Source organism: Canis aureus, chromosome 5 (genome assembly GCF_053574225.1).
Source record: "Canis aureus isolate CA01 chromosome 5, VMU_Caureus_v.1.0, whole genome shotgun sequence".
NCBI lineage: Eukaryota > Metazoa > Chordata > Mammalia > Carnivora > Canidae > Canis > Canis aureus.
The window spans coordinates 63,193,100-63,211,015 of NC_135615.1; the positions used below are offsets into that span (position 1 = coordinate 63,193,100).

Consider the following 17,916-nt stretch of genomic DNA (forward strand, 5'->3'; position numbering starts at 1 on the left):
ACTATTAGTATGTAGCAGAATTTAAAAAATTCAATACTGGGATCCCTGGGTGGTGCAGCGGTTTAGCACCTGCTTTTGGCCCAGGGCGCGATCCTGGAGATCCGGGATCGAATCCCACGTCGGGCTCCCGGTGCATGGAGCCTGCTTCTCCCTCTGCCTATGTCTCTGCCTCTCTCTCTCTCTGTGACTATCATAAATAAGTAAAAATTAAAAAAAAAAAACTTGAAAAATTCAATACTGAAGTATTTGCAACTTACTTTCAAATGGTTTAAAGAGAAAAACCTATGTGCTTTGGAGGGAGGCAGAGAGAGAGGAGGACACAGGCAGAGGGAAAATGTGAATCATCAGGCCAACTGTTAAATATTAACATTTAGGGCATCTTATTAAAATACATGTAGGAAAATAAAATGTAGAGCAAAGGGAATATAATCAATGGTATTATAATAGAGCTGTCTAATGACAGATGGGAGTGACACTTGTGGTAAGCACAGGATAACATACAGACTAGTGTAATCACTATGTTGTATCCCTGAAACTAATGTAATACTGTGTGTCAATTATTTATATATGTGTGTGTGTGGATATATATACATATGTATATATGTAAGAATTCATTGTACTATTTTTGCAACCTAGATTTTTCAAAATAAAAACTCTACAAAATCTTCAAATTAAAAAGTTAAAAAAATTTAGATGAATCTCAAACCGTTCTAAAACAAGCCTATTGAAAAAAGTCAAAGATTTAGAGCAGAAAAGGACATCAACTAATTGGTGAAGCCTTTAAAATGAATTATTCCTATGATGGTTTATTCACACATACATAAACCTGGCAGAGAAAATAGGCTATGTATTTTATGTAGTGAAAGATCTTAAGTTTCCATTGACTTGCTATATTACCATTTCCATTACTTGAATAAATTTGCTGATAAAATTCTCTGAGAGGGACGCCTGGGTGGCTCGCTGGTTGAGCGTCTGCCTTTGGCTCAGGGCGTGATCCCGGAGTCCCGGGATTGAGTCCTGCATCAGGCTTCCCGCATGGGGCCTGCTTCTCCCTCTGCCTGTGTGTGTCGCTGCCTCTCTTTCTCTCTCTGTGTCTCTCATGAATAAATAAATAAATAAATAAATAAATAAATAAAATCTTTAAATAAAATAAAATTCTCTGAGATATTAATCCACTCATATTCAACTCTAAGTATTGAAATACATGCTAATTTAAAAATACAAGAGTTATCTACCAATCTGAATCATCTGTGTTCCTGTTTCAGCTAGTTTCCAAGCTAACTTGGGAAGAGAAAATTATTCTACATAGATGGCATTTGTATGCAAATATCTAACTCAGAAGCCTAAAAATTAAAATGAATAATACTTGAATTTTTGATAAATAACTACATGTGTTCAGAGTTCAACATATCACAGTTTCATTTATTTCTTTATTCTTACGTCTGCCAAAAAATGTGCTCTTTGGGCTTGTCTCAATTTGAATCGTTTGATTTTCTGCTGGATCCTTTTATCTTTCAACAGCTGCTGCTCTGTGGCCCACTCACAGTGAAGATAGGAGCTAAAATTTTTATAAAAGCAGTGTATTAGAATAACACAGAAAAACATGATTTTGGGGTTCCTTAGATTTATTTTCAATCGCAGCATCCAATACAAAATATTCAACTTTATGAAGAGGTAGCTCATCATTTCATTTTACGTCAATAGATTGTGTACATTTTCTAAAGCCACTGTGATCACTCTATCCTAAGAAGACTATCATATAAGGACGAGCAATTTGCCACAGAGAAACAGAATGGTAAACAAAGGTGTAAGGGTAACAAGATACGATTTATCATTTATTTCCTCACTGTAACCATTTCATCATGATCAGAAAGAAAGCTAACCTCTTTTGAAACCCATGTAATTTTATTTTAAACATTTGCTTTTACTTAGGTAAGGAAAAAGTTGAAGAACATCTGAAAGTTCGACAATATAAATATAACTGTCTATAATTTGTAAAAGAATATTTTATAAAGACTTCTGTATTTTGATGTTAATAATGAACATTTTCTGAAAAATATTTGCTTACATTTTACCGTATGAAGTTTTGAACTAATAAAACATTTTAACATTCAGGTAAAATTTAAAAAGATAATTTAACTTAATATATTTATATTAAGTTATATTTTATAAACATAAACATAAATATTCATATTTAATTAATTTATAACAATAAACTATTTATAATAATTATTAAATAATTTATTATTATTTATAATTAATAAATATTATTGATATCAATATTTATATTAATTTAAATATGAATCAGCATTTTCTATTGTTTTTCTAACTCAGATACTTACTAATTCTTGTATTTTACAAAAAATTCTTCTGTATCAATCATCACTCCAGGTGATACCTAAGAACATAAAATCAATACTTATGACTGATAATCAGGCCATGGAATATTATGCATAAAATGTCATGTGTGATTACTTACTTCCTTTTTTACAATTCTAGAAGATAGTATTTTGTCTACAATTGCAGCATCTTCTTCACTTGGATTCTCCTATGGGAGGGAGGAAAGAAAATACGACATCACATTCTAAAAATTCCTTTAGTTGCCACTTTGTATGTTTATGAACACATTAAAATTCAAGAAACATTTATTTAACACATGTGCCAGGCACTGTGGGAGGAATACAAAATGGAAATACAAAAATGGAAAAACAAATCATTGACATTATTGTCCTAGTCATCATTTGCCTCATCACGGTAAACATATTATGCTTCTTAATGGGCTCAGCATTATTATCAGCACTTTACATACATTAACTAATTTAATCCTATGAGGTAGGTACCCATTGTTATCTCCACTGTACAGATTAGGAAGCTCAGGCACAGAGAACATAAGTACTTGCCTAAGGTGTCAGATAGCTCAGCTGGCAGATGAGGGGTTGGTTCACAATCCAGATAAGGAAGATTAAAAGAATTACAAAAAGAGAAAAATGTATATGCAAAGGCAGAGTGCACCTATGTTCATAAGGTCAGAGCATTCAGTGCTTGTAAAGAAGTGGCAGGAGATAAGGTAAAAAAAAAAATCCATACATATATATGATGTGCTAAAAATGCATCATTATGTTTTGTAGGACTTGGGAAGCTGTTAGAGGAGTTTGCAGTAGAAAAGTACTATGGGGCAGCCCGGATGGCTCAGTGGTTTAGCGCTGCCTTCAGCCCAGGGCCTGATCCTGGAGACCCGGGATGGAGTTCCACGTTGGGCTCCCTGCATGGAGCCTGCCTCTCCTTCTGCCTGTGTCTCTGCCTCTCTCTCTCTCTCTCTCTCTGTGTGTGTCTCTCATGAATAAATAAGTAAAATCTTTTTTTTTTCTTTAAGTACTATGACCAGACCTGTAATTTAGATATATTCTGCAGAAAGGCTGGAATGTGGAGGAGTTTCAGAAATATATAGTTAGGGGGTGAAAAATGTGGGGATAAACTGGAGGAAGAAGCAAAAGAAGAAAACAGAGAGGATAAATTCCTAGGTTTCTGATCTGAATAATTAACGGTTCTATTAACTGCAACAGGGATTCTAGGAGGGAAAGCTGGAGTAGGTTTTAGGAACAGATTTCAAAAAATGTATGTTGGTTTCAAATGATTTGTAGTCATAATCCCAAATCTGTCTTACCACAAATAATTGTAAAGGCTGTTCACCAGGTAAAGGAGCTGAATTTTTTTTTATTTTCACAGAACCTTGAACCTCTTCTTCAGATTGTTTCCCTTCTGCATCTTCTGCGTATTTTTTTCTTTTAATTTGACGATTTGATCTTCTTTTCTGTAATGAACCATAAGGATGATGTTTATATGACAGATTTTAAGAAAAGATTATTTAAATAATTACTTTTAGTAATTCATGTAATTTTGTACATTAAATTTCTTTTTTTTGTACATTAAATTTCTGAAGTTGTATTCAACATTCATCTTTTCTCATTTTTCCTTTTAACTAAAGGAAGATTACAATTTGCCCTTTGCCACAGGCTTAGAATCTTGTTTTACTTCCTAAAGTTTCAAATAACAAAGATTAGTAATATATTTATTACTTTTCTTTATAAATTGTTAAGAATAAAAAGATTTGTTTTCTTGAACTATTCCACACCTTGGGCAAAACTTGTTTTATTAGTAATACATTTATTGCTTGGTTACTTCTCTTTAGAAACTATTATTAAGAAGAGTAAAAACATGTTTTATTTAGCTTTTTCACACTTTGGGCAACAGGTGTTTTAAACTGTTAATACTTTCATGGTTTTTGCGCCAAACCTAAAAAGTGCATCAGATGAATACTGGTTAAATAATTAACTGGGGACATATAACTAGAGGAATAAATTAAACAATATTTACCATAAAACCCATGAACTTATGTTTAAAACAGAATAAAGAGTATAAAATGTTTTAAAAGAGATACATAAAACAATCAAGTAAATCTACCAAATAATTAAATGTGTATGAAAGAGGAACCAGTGTTTTACTAACTTTACTAGCTTTCCTTAAAAATAAAGAACATCACTATCAAAACCAGAGGTAAGCCTTTTGAAAAGTATTACATGTAGTATCATAATCTTAAAATAATCTAAGTGTTTTTAAATCAGGTATCAAATACAGATGGCTTTACTTACCTCCCTAAAGATCTAATATTTGCTGCTCCCTACTATAAAATCAAAATCTCACGTTGGCTTGAAGACTTCAAAGGACTTAGGTTTGCTTTTTTCCACCTCCCTAAAATCTCAAGGGTGGAGGCATCTCAGCCAACTTTTCTATTGCTTAATAATCGGTAAATCTACCCCCTTCTTCCTTTTTCTGTGCCATTTTGTTTTACATATTTAGTAACTCCTGTGACATTCCCCCATAATGTAACCTGCAAAATAACCCATGTCTTCTCCTTTTGGTTTCTGCCAATGTCAATTTCATAGGCCTTTCCTACTTCCATAGCCATGGCAAAGATGGTTCAATCAGTACAGCAGATGGAGAGAAAATGTTATCTGCATCCAAAAAGGTGCAGTGGCCTTTAACTTGCTTCTGCCTCTTTCTTTTGAGTTGTGGAATACTGAGAGAAAGAAAGGCACTAATATGGTGAGTTAGCTTAGCCAAATACAGTAGATAACTTCCTGGCTCATTTAGGATGAGTCTTACCATCTGTGGCCATGAAGATATTTACATTTTCAAAACTCAAAATAACATTTCTTTTAACATGGGACTCAGGAAGGTGGCTTATAAAAGTTATAATGAAAGGACTTTTAGAAGCCCAAATTTTCCTCATCTTGTTTTGAAAAAAAAAAAAAAAAAAGTAATTCTTATTATTACTTGAGGGAAAAACTCTATGGACCTCTAACATAAGGCTAAAGGAATATTTAGATTTCTACAATGAGCATCATATGGCTCGGAATATTCAAGAATAGTTTAATACACAAACAGTAACATTCAGTATTCTAACAACAACATGTATTACCAATGTTATGTCTTATTGGGCACAAATCTCAATAATGATGTTTAAGAATAATTCAATATACTTTTAGAAGACTCTGATGTTTCCAGCACTTTCTGGTCATTTAGGCATCTAGTAGTTCTTTGAAATGCCTCACCTGGGTCTTTAGTAAATTGTAAATGAGTGGCCTGAAAGAATCCTTTGAACTCTTAAAAGTGTAAATTCAGTTGATTCTTCACAGATAAAATGAGCAATAAATTTGTAAACTGCACCCTCATGAAAACTTTATCAGTCTAAAAGATTAATTAAAAAGTCTGAGTTATAAGATCATAGCTGGAATCACTACAGTGGAATAAATTATATTCTACTAAAGTACCCAGTTACACATGAAGCAAAGCCAAATGAAGTGCCACTCTCATCAAATTATCTTTCTCTGTCATGTAGTATCACTACCACTTTAAAAATATAAAAACTAATTTGGTGTACACATTTTGGCTAATGTGTTTTTTTCTGGCTTTCTTTCTCTTAATGTATTCAAAGCACGATTTAAAATAGTGACAAATTCTTTCAATTTCTTTTTTCCAGCTTTTTTCTTCTGTCTTAGAGGCTTCAATGGATCAGCCCACAACACTTCACATAAGCAGTCAGAAATACGCTCTTAAGTGACTAATATTTCATTATGATAACATGTTACTTGTTTCCTACAATAATCTTAATATAATGTACTGCAGGGGTTTTAAAAAAAATTAAGTCTACAAATGCAGTCAGACTGCTGAAGTACGCTATATTAAGATTAAAGGTAAAAAAATAAATATCACATTCAGATTTTTAGATTTCCACCTGACTCCAAACTTGAGACAAATTTTTCAGCCTTCAAATCTTGACAGTCCCTCGTGGTTGAAAGCTATACAGACCTTTCCATCATTTATATGATATGTTTAAATATATCAATAATATAGATTTAGAATTGCTTATTAGAAAATACTTCTTTCCTTCTCTGTGTATATTTTTGTTAAAGCAACATACCTAGTAGAGCAACCTAATACTACAATGAAAGGTGTGGAAGAAATGTGCATGTTAATCTATTCTACCATTTCATTGTTTGGTAATTACATAATGGAAAAATGGCCAGCCTTATGCTAGTAAAAATTAAATTGAATTTTCTCATGGTGAATAAGGTAACTGCAAGTTTGCCTGAGTGAAGAGTAACATGTGAAGAAAAGCCAGGCCATATAATATTAGGAGCTCAGTCACTGCCCTTACCTCAACTCTTGCAGCAGCCCAGGAGCCTTGAGCCACTACTCTCCCATTGGATAAGCTGCATAAGGAAGAAGAAAGGCCATTCAGGGGCTTTCTGGCCCCATAATTCAACAACTGCCACCACCCATACGGCCTAGAGTTGTACTTTAATTATTAAAGAGGAGAGGGTGGCCTGAATCATGACCTTTACTATATATGTATATATATATATTTTTTAACTTCACACAGTTATTTTGAATATCCACTTATAAAAAAAGGCAAAATGCATAGTATTCTTGTCTACATTACGGGATTTTTAATATAATTGGTTATCTTTTCTTTGACAGAAGCAGACCAAAGGAATTATCTCTAGGAATGATTCAATCCATTTGCTCTATCATTGTATGTGATTCTAAAAATTAGTATCTCCATCATTAAGTTCATTCAAAAGCACTCTTTAAGTACAGGATAATATCACTAGATATTTCTCCATGCTAAAAGCCATCAGGGACTTTGGACTGTTATTTAACCTCTCTGGGATTTGGCTTCATTATATGAAAAATGAGGGGTTTAGAAAGAATATGTAAGTTTCCTCCCAGATCCAACATTCTATGGTAATACTACCAGGAGCATATTGTCATAATGCTGTCTTCAAGTCCTACCATATAATAAAATGTAATTTTACTACTAAACTACAATATGAATAACCATAAAGCAGTTTTAGGCTATCTAAATAATCCTATCAGTTCTTCATTTCTCAGAAAAAAACGTGATACTCACTTGAGAGTCTTCCTCTTTGCATGCATGCTGTGGCATCTGCTCTGTATCAGATATCTCATCTGAAGATTCATTCTTTCTTTTTTGTTTCTTACCCAATGTAATAATGAGTTTGCTGTTTCAAGAGGAAAAGAGTAAACACTATGAACTCTCTGCCTTTTCTCCATTTGTGGTCATACTAAGATGGCCATGATAAACTTTTTTCCATTTCATATTACGTGAATGTTCAACCAAAGAGGATAATTATCATGAACTCCATAATGACATTTTCAAGACAAGAACTACATTTTAATGGAACAAACACAAACCAATGTTACAGCTAACATAGTTTTAAGCATAGAAAGGCAGTCAAGTTCTATAGCTTGTTTCTCAGGTTCAAAATTATTTTTCATGGGAAAAATGTCAGGTGATATAACTGTATATAGTAATTAAAATAATTCATTTATTATTTTGTAGATTTGGAATGAGAATTTTTCCCTTTCTACCTCTTACTAAATTCAAATTCTAGTTAATGTCCTTATATCCCACCTATTCCCTAGAATCCTCTACTACTTTTTACCCTAATTTCTCCCTTACTTGAAATACTTTAACAATTGTTAATTATTTCATTTACGTTAAGGCTTATCTTGGCTGTACTATATGTTCTTAAAGAGTTAAAAAAGTATTTTTCTATATTTCCACAGTTTGCCTGTCTCTCTCATATATATGTGTATATGTGTGTTAATTAATGTTTATACACACACATCAAATACAAACGTTTAAAATGAAAATGTGGTATTGTTTATTTTTTCCTGATCAGAGGTGGAAAGTACAGAGCTTCCACATTTCCTTATTTTGGGTCAACAGATGAGAGGGCATGATTTTTTGGAGCACCATACTAATCACAAACCATGCTAACTGCTAATCAGGGAAATTCTATTTTAGATATCTATATTCCAAACAGAGAAAATTTCCCAAAATATTTTCAAGTATGATGTATCATAAAGATAGAAGAATTTTCTTCAACCATTATTTATTTTTATTTATTTTTAAAAAAGATTTTATTTATTTATTCATGAGAGATACAGGGGGGGGGGGGGGCAGCGACATAGGTAGAGGGAGAAGCAGGCTCCATGCAGGGAGCCCGATGTGGGACTCAATTCCGGGACTCCAGGATCACACCCTGAGTCAAAGGCAGATGCTTAACCACTGAGCCACCCAGGCGTCCCAACAATTATGTATTAACATCGGAGAACTTGGAGGTTAAGAGCACATACTTCGAAATCACAGCATCAAAGATTTTAAACCTGATTCTACCATCTGCCTATCGGTAAGACACCTGGCAGATTACTTGATCTCTTTTCTTTTAGCCTTAGTTTCCTGACCTGGAAAATAGGGATACTATAATAGCTACCTCTACTGTTGTTGAGAATTAAGTGGGATAATGCAAATGAGTTCTTAGCAAAGTCCTGACACGGTAATTTCTGAACTAACTTCTAATTATTATATGCCAGGCACTCCTTGGTTCTAGGATTCGAAGATAAAGTGGACACAGTCCCTAGCATTGAAGTATCATTTTTAAAATATGAAAACACAGTTCAAACGCAAAAGTGGAAGTTAGTACCGGATGTAATGTGAACACAAAAGTGCTTATGTCTACTGAAGAGTACTGAAGTGCTTATGTCTATTGTAAAGGAATACCTTTTCAGAAAAGGTAAAGTCTGAGATAGGAAATGAATGATACAAGGTGTTCAACTGGTAGTGAAAGAATAGGGTGGGGTACATTCCAGGTTGGAGGGATATTATAGAAGAATGAGAGAGATGTGCAGTGACAAGAGCATGTCAGAGATACACAAACTACTAAAGGAGAAGGAAGGAGAGATGGTCTTCTAGATAAGGTGAGGATCACAGAAGATCCTTTTAAACTCCACAAGGCAGGAATTGAAACAGAATCTGTCTTGTTCATCACTGACAACAAATGGCTCAGAGATATTCGGAATAAATGAAAAAAAAAAACAATTGGAAGATATGAGAATTTTATACAAATAAGTTCTAGGGATGTGATATACAGCATGATGATCAGTTAACAATACTGCATTGTATATTTGAAAGTTGCTAAGAGAATGAATCTTAAAAGTTCTCATCACTAACAAAATTTGTAACTAGTAAGGTGATGGATATTAACTATACTTTTGTGGCAGTAGCTTTGCCATAGGTGCATATGTCAGATTATTATGTTGTATACCTTAAACGAATACAATGTTGTATGTCAATTACATTTCAATAAAATTGCGGGGAGGGAGAATTTCAAACAAGAGAGCAATGCAACTAGAGGAGAAATGCAAGGCATGGAAACCAGCCATCTGGCAAATGACAACCCAAGTGAGACATGAAGGATGCAACACAGGGCATGGCTGTGTGGATAAAGAGGTGAAGAAAGGCGAAGGTTTTATTATGGAGGCAGAATCAAGAGACATGGTCACTGCCTGGATGGTTAGATGTGAGGCAAGAAACTTCTAGAAAGAGCTACTCCCAGATCATTCTTGCATGGCACGATTACCCCCTTAAACAGGAGACAGATAATTTTTACTTGGTAATGTACTCACCTGCACTCTTCAGAGTATGTGAAGAAAGCAAATAAAAGAACAGCTTATGTTGGAACCAGGATATTAGAGAAGGTACAAAAAGATACTCAGAAACAACATTAAGGAAGCAACCATGTTTATACTTCATTCCCTCTCACCACTTTCATTGGTCATTTATTCCTTCTTTTGGTCCCTTTTCCTTACTCTGGTTCCCCTGCTAAAATAAAACTCTCCCTTGAGGTCATATCTACTATTAGATACCTCATGATCTTGTCCTTCCTCCTCCTCATCCGCAGTTCCTAAAAAAAGCTGTCTATCCAGACCGCTTCATTTTCAGTCCTCAACCCACTATTATCTCAACTCTTGGAACTCCTTTTCATTTTCAAAGCTTCCATTTACCCAGTGTTTATGGAGGCAGTCTCTGCTGACTTTCACAGGCATTCTCTCATTTGAAGTTCATATAGTTCTGAGAGGCAAATACCAGCATTTTATAGGAAGAGGAAACGGAGGCTTAGGGAAGTGTATGCCTTGCTCAAAGTCACAATAATAGCAAGACTAGAGATAAAAATTCAGAATACCTCACTCCAGAGCTTGAACTGAGGCTCTTAGGTTGTTCCCAAATGCAACCCCTCACTTTCCCTAAACTTAAGCCTATTAATATGAAAATACTATACAAGTCAGAAAAGTCTACACATCAAAAGAGAATAGCTTTGTGAATTTCTCAAATGAACATAAATGTGTAACCAGCTTCTTCTAAATCAAGAAACAAGGCATTATAAGTTCCCAGAAGTCTCCTCTTCCAATAAAAACCTCCTCCTAAGGGTAAGCATGATGTTCCTTGTGATTACACAATACAGCCTAAGGCAATTGTGCAGCTGATTGTCAGTAGCAAGATCAGGGATAACACTAAGCAAAATTAGGTAGGAGAAATATATATTTGATACACTCCTCCTTTTGCTCAAATATTTTTAGAGATAAATATTGCCTAAATCTCTAGAAAAGAAATATTCGTAAGTGCTGCCCTATCAATCTTAGATACCTACCCTTTTTATTTTTTTTTTATTTTTTATTTTTATTTTTTTTCCTATCCTTTTTAGTGGAGGGAGGTAAGTCTAGTAAAAACATTTCCTGTAATACCTTAGGATAAACCTTCATTATATGAATTATTTGAAAATGTTCTTCAAAACAAAAAAAGATCTTTTAAACTGTGTTTTCCATATACTCTGCATTTTCTTCCAATGTTGTTCTGTAGGACTGGAATATCATCTGATTTCACAAACTCATTAACCACTCTTAACCTATGCAAAAATCTTTTTTAAATCCTAACTTTATAAGAGATATTTCAGATATAGTAGTTTCTTACTAAACCTTTAAAAGTTCAAAATGTTTACACATGTCCTTTCTGTTCAAACACAGTACATTTCCATGGTAGGAAAAAGGTGATTCCAAAACATTAAGTCATGCTTGACTGACATATTTCTGAGTAAAATACAGACATGTTTTAAGATTTAAAAACTAGGGTTACTTACACAGAATACTGATTCTTGGAAACAATGAAGTCATATTGGTTTATTGTAAAGTTCTAAAATGGTATATAGGTGATACTACAAAGGGGAACAAAGATTAGGTTGGTGTTGATGAGTAATTCCTAAATATGTGAGACATAGGCTTCATTAGAAGGCTGTCTGTTAAAAATAAAGATTCTTAATCAGAAAATATAAGACAAACCCAAACTGAGAGACATTCTACAAAATCACTGGCCAGTATGCTTCAAAACTGAAAACATTTATAAAAGACAAAGACTGAGGAATCATCCCAAATTGGAGGAGTGGAAGGAGAAATGACAACACAATGAAATGGAAACAAAATTTGCATGAGGTCTCTAAGTTGATAGAATTGTATAAGTGCTTTTTCCTGGATTTGATAATCCTGCTTTGGTTACATAAGATGTTAACATTTGAGGAAGCTGGGTAAAGAGCCTAAAGGAACTCTGACCTATTTTTGCAAGTCTGAGATTAGTTCAAAGTAAAAAGTTAAAAAGAATTACAGATTTGGGATGCCCGGGTGGCTTAGCAGTTAAGCGCCTGCCTTCCGCCCAAAGCATGATCCTGGAGTCCCGGGATCAAGTCCCACATCGGGGTCCCTGCATGGAGCCTGTTTCTCTCTCTGCCTATGTCTCTGCTTCTCTGTCTGTGTCTCTCATGAATAAATAAATTAAATTAAAAAAAAAAAAAAAAGAATTACAGATTTGTAGGGCCCAACCCCAGGATTCTGCTCTAGTAAGTGGGACTTCAATCAGACTTCTAAAAATTTCCCTAAGAAATTCTGATGTTCTACCAGATTTGGGAACTATAGTTCAGAGTTCTCTTAAGAACGAATATTCAGGATAATAAAATTATTTCATATTTATAGAGCACTTAAAACACCAAAGTACTTTTTGGTTCTCCTTCAATAAAATAAAATAAATAAAATAATAAAATTATTTCATATTTACAGAGCACTTAAAACACCAAAGTACTTTTTTGTTCTCCTTCAATCCTGAGAAAACCCTCTGAGACAGATAAGGTACTGGTCTCACTATACTAATAGGGAAGCTTTAGCTCCAAAAGGTGAAATAAATAAAATGCCTGAGTCACAGGTTAAGTAAAAGACAATAAAGGGCTCTTTATTCCTACTGTACTATTTCTAACATCTTGCTGATTTTAATAAAATTTTCAAAAAGTATTTTGAAACTATACTTCAACCAGTCAAGAGATACCTAATAAATATACACAGTTTAATGGATACAGAGAAATATGAAACTATTATTATCTTTTTAGTAAATTATTAAGGTTAAAGTTTATCTGATTATTGAACAACCAGAAATCTCTACTGCCAGTATAATGACAAATGTTTGCCATAAATATTACTGAGGGAAATCAGGTGATCCAAAAGTAGGAAAAATAAAATGAAATCAGTTAAGTGAAATACCCAATTACCAAAGAGCATTCCATTCCTTCATCATGGATCACAGAGTCGACTATATGAATTCTAAAATAAAATATTATAAATGAAAGTAAAATTTCATTATAGATATTCTTCAAATAAGCTGACAGTTTGCTATTCTTAGAAATATCACCAAAGAGCCAAATACAGAATATATTAATAATAAAGGCTTTTTGCAAGTTTTTTTTTAAAACATTAAAGATCTGTTATCAATGTTAGCAAATTGTAGCAACAGATACATTCAGCAAGTAAAAGAACTAAATATCAAAACACAGCTTGTTTCAGACAGCAAAGGGCAATTTCAAACTAAGTATAAATTTGAAATGTTAATTCATTTGCACTAGAAAACCTCAGTGTTTATACTTGACATCTATATTTGATTTTCAGATGTAATTTATGCACTCATCTGAATCCTGCCCACATGTTTATTAGTAGAGGCTGGGTAACAAGCTGCATTCTACACAGTGTCAATCTATAATTGCCCCCTGTTGATTCTCTCATTGCAATAATTGGACAAACAATGAATCTTCCCCAATTAGTCCATTTGTGTAATTAATGCATCCAATTCATCATAAGTGAAGGAAACAAGCAAAAATACTATTTCACATTATAATGTTTTTCTTCATAAGCCAAGTGAAAGACACTGTGGCTATTTTTAAAGTCAGAAAATATAAACTTGGGATCCCTGGGTGGCCCAGCAGTTTAGCGCCTGCCTTTGGCCCAGGGTGTGATCCTGGATACCCAGGATCGAGTCCCGCGTTGGGATGCATAGAGCCTGCTTCTCCCTCTGCCTGTGTCTCTGCCTCTCTCTCTCTCTGTGTCTCTCATGAATAAATAATTAAAATCTTAAAAAAAAAAAAAAAGAAAATATAAACTTTTTTTTTAAAGAAATACTTTTAATCTGGTGAAATTTCTCCAACTTAAGGGTCAACTCAAGACTCCAGCTTAAACTCCTCTGAGAAAAACAAGTTTTACAAGGGTTCTTTATTTCAGTTAATCCTTCAGTTTGTGAAAGTAACATTGTCTTGTATGCTCTTGGTAACTTGGACTATAAATTACTTCCTGTTTAAGGACAGATATGAGTTTTTCAAAAAGTTGAATTCACGGAGTTGTTTCATAGAGTTACTAAAGATACAAGTATTAGCTAAATATTAATTGTAGTCAATATATTTATCAGCAGTTTCATATTTTTAAAAAGTACTTTTTTTTTTTTTAAAGATTTTATTTATTTATTCATGAGAGACAGACAGACAGAGAGAGAGAGAGAGGCAGAGACACAGGTAGAGGGAGAGGCAGGCTCCATGCGGGGAGCCCGATGTGGGACTTGATCCCGGGACTCCAGGATCACGCCCTGGGCCAAAGGCAGGCGCTAAACCGCTGAGCCACCCAGGGATCCCCTAAAAAGTACTTTTTTTAAAAAAAAGTGTTTATGTTGAAAAATATTGACAGAGTAGGAGCACTAAATCAAAAACTTTACTTCAGTGATTCTAAGATATATTTTTTCCCCACATATTAACATCTATGAAATCAAGATTCACTTAATGATCACACATATGCCATAGTTTTAACTGGCAATATATTTTTTTCCTTTCTTACTGACACATAAAATAATGGTGTGCCTCATAATCAATGATATCTTAGATTCAATAAAATACATACAACACATTATTTGCTAATGACAGATCTTACTAATACATTTAATGTAAAGGAATACTTCTTAAAAATGGAACTGCACATCTTCATTAAATTCATAAAAAATAATGTATGCTATATTAATTCTTTTTGCAGATGAATGCAGAAAGATTTTCACTGAGTTTAAGTTTAGATCGACGGAGTGAAATCAGTAAGACATTTTACCTGTTTGGCATTTAAAAATTATAGAACCTCTATAAACTATTAATGGCATATGATTAACACTTAAAAATACATAATAAATTTATACCATACATCTTTCAAAGTGTTTTTTGCCATATGCCAAGAAACAATTAATATATTTATATTTTATCTAAACAGATATTTAATTCTTCTATTTTAATACATGCAATCAGGGCCTCATTTGTCATTTTATTAATAACATGGAGTATAAATTGATAATTCTCAATTTCTAATGATTCATTATATTTTCCCTCAGATTTTGTTAATTCATTCTTTCCTTATATATTTTAGTATTTAGTTGTGAAAGTATCGCTATGGACATGCACATGGGCAAATGTACATGTTAGTTTGGTTTGAAAAACACATACATCATATATATGTATATATATATGATGTGAAGCAATCAATAAATGTTATTTTCCTTCCCACTTTTTGGGGTTTCAAACAAACTATAGGAAAAAGGGCACAATATAATTTCAAAATTTAATTATGTTTCATTGTTTTCCTTTATAATATGACATCCTTTTATATTAAGTTTATATGACATCCTTAAATTCTACTTGAATTTGATAAATATTTCCTTATTTAGAAATAAATCCTTTATTTCTACTTTAACTAATGAGAGAAGTTATTGTTAGCCACCTGATATCCAGTATACAGAAAGAGAAATTATGAATAATACAAAAAAAGAAACAGTAAGTTTAATTCTGAAGGACTATTACTGATTAAGTTTATAGAGCCACAAAACATTTTTAAGTATCAGGATGCTTGGGTGGCTCAGTTGGTTAAGCGTTTGCATTAAGCGTCTGCCTTAAGCTCAGGTCATAATCCTGGGATGGAGTTCTGTATCGGGCTCCCGACCCACTGGGGAGTCTGCTTCTCCCTCTACCCTACCCCTCCTGCTCTAGTTCTCTCTCTCTTTCTCTCAAATAAATAAATAAAATCTTAAAAATTTTTTAAGTATCAAAATCATTCTACCAATGCCAATTGAATAGCCTGTAACACACACAAGTAAATTCTATTTTTTTAAAGATTTTATTTATCCATGAAAGACACAAAGAGAGAGAGGCAGAGACATATGCAGAGAGAGAAGCAAGCTCCATGCAAGTAGCCCGATGTGGGACTTGATCCCAGGACTCCAGGATCATGCCCTGGGCCAAAGGCAGACGCTCAACTGCTGAGCCACCCAAGTGTCCCACACAGGTAAATTCTAATTGACAACATGGAACCATAATTTAGGTGTTAAAGCTATAAACCATAAATTTTAAAATGCTCCAATCGAACCATGTGACATTCTATTATATAATTTCAAATCATACATAAAACCATAAGAAAACTGTACTCGAAGTCTTAGTATGAATTTATTTTAGAATCTAACTCTCTATTACTAAATCATTAGTTATGTCCCTGTGGTTTCAGTGCAGGATTAGCTTGCCATTTCTGTTTTTGATTTAACAAATAAAATTCAACCATTTGGTAACATTTAATATTTTATCTTCCACTCATTCATTCCATAAAATTGATTCCATTCCATTCATGGAGCATCTATTATGCACCTATTATTACTAAAGAATTATCTGCTATTCTAGTTGGAAGGCAGCTTGTTAGAACCTGACTGCTAAGATCATGACCAACATTAAAGTACAAAAAGGCTGTTTCCTGTCCTACCTCACTATTTTATCCTTGTCATTTCCATTTCAACTCACCCCCTTCCACATAACCATGGGCAACCCTTCCAAGCTTCAGGCATGTTTCAAACAAAATTTACCTCTCCTAAATGCTACCCTAGCTACCTGATAAATAGAAGCATACTCATATGAAAAAAGCCATTAATAAGCTAACTTACGACCTCTCTTAACAATTAGCAACTGTTCTTGTGTTTCTTTTTTTTCTTTTCTTTTCTTTTTTTTTTTTAAGTAGATGTGCTACCGAAATGTGCACTATCTGATTAAGTTTTTTAACTGGTCTTATTTGGGAACTGAGCCTTAATTGAAAAAGAACCTAGGCAGATGGATGAAAGTTTCGGCTTGGAGAAAGGGGCGTGGCTTATGTTTTCAAAAAATAATGACTAATATTTACGAAACTCCAGGTACTGCTCCATATGCTTTAAGCACTATTAAATCATTTCACCCCCAAAGTAACACCACGAGGCAAGTACTATCATTATCCTCTTTTTACACAGGAGGAAACTAAAGCTTGGAGATGTTAAGTGCTTGTCAGGGTCATGCTGCTTATAGGTAACAAAACTGGGATCTGAACAAATGTTCCGGGCTCCACAGCCAAAGAACTTAACCAAATTGGCACACTGTGTGCCAACCTAATTCACAGAGGTGTGAGGATGCAGTGAGACTGTACCTAAGTGCTCTGGAAAGGGTCCTTCTTTTCTTGTACTTAAAAAAAAAATTAATCTACAAAAGTAACAGGAATGATAAGGTTTCAAGCACACCACCAAGTAGAAGCAGTACTGGTTTTCTTCTTTCTAGACTCTCTCAAATCACACATGTCAGTGAAATGAGCACCAACTCTGACTATACATCAACCATAACTGTTTACAAATTTAGCTACTCTTAAAATTTCTATTTCACACTGCTGGTGGTTAAGCTCTAGCATACATTCCCTTAAACTTTACCTGGTTTCTGACATTTGGTAGTAGCAATAGCCCAATTTTTCTCAAACTAGCAGAAAAATAAAACTTTCATAAGAAAATGTTTAATATATCATAAAAAGCTATTAATTAAAATTATGCAACTAAAGTATTTAAGTGACTTCACAAAGAAATTAAAAACTTGGTAAATTCAAAATTTACATGTAGTGGCTTAGTGGAAAGTACAGTAATATTTCAATTGACTTGTATAGGAACTCTAGGTTGTATGTGAATTTCACTTCCAACTACATTTTTTCCTCCAACATGACAATCTTTGTCTTTGTTTGATAAAGATGATCAAGAAGTTATTGTTTTACTCCAACAGCTTAATAGCAATAAACAGGGCATGCTTCTGTTTTACTTCATTTTACTTTAAC

The 17,916-nt window shown here is 33.6% G+C and overlaps 1 protein-coding gene and 1 long non-coding RNA gene across 11 annotated transcripts in view; one reads left to right on the forward strand and one right to left on the reverse strand.

The window, feature by feature from the left end:
• The window catches only part of CHD9 (chromodomain helicase DNA binding protein 9), a 220,747-nt gene that overhangs the window by 83,867 nt on the left and 118,964 nt on the right, over positions 1–17,916 (reverse strand). For all 10 annotated transcript variants that reach the window (XM_077898429.1, XM_077898433.1, XM_077898431.1 and 7 more), the window contains 5 exons: positions 7,475–7,586; positions 3,665–3,811; positions 2,480–2,548; positions 2,343–2,398; positions 1,441–1,558 (listed from right to left, as the gene is read on the reverse strand). In XM_077898429.1, coding sequence (XP_077754555.1) covers positions 1,441–1,558; positions 2,343–2,398; positions 2,480–2,548; positions 3,665–3,811; positions 7,475–7,586 — 502 coding nt within the window. The remainder of the gene's footprint in view (positions 1–1,440; positions 1,559–2,342; positions 2,399–2,479; positions 2,549–3,664; positions 3,812–7,474; positions 7,587–17,916) is intronic.
• The window catches only part of LOC144314389 (uncharacterized), a 72,808-nt gene that overhangs the window by 46,348 nt on the left and 8,544 nt on the right, over positions 1–17,916 (forward strand). The window lies entirely within an intron of this gene.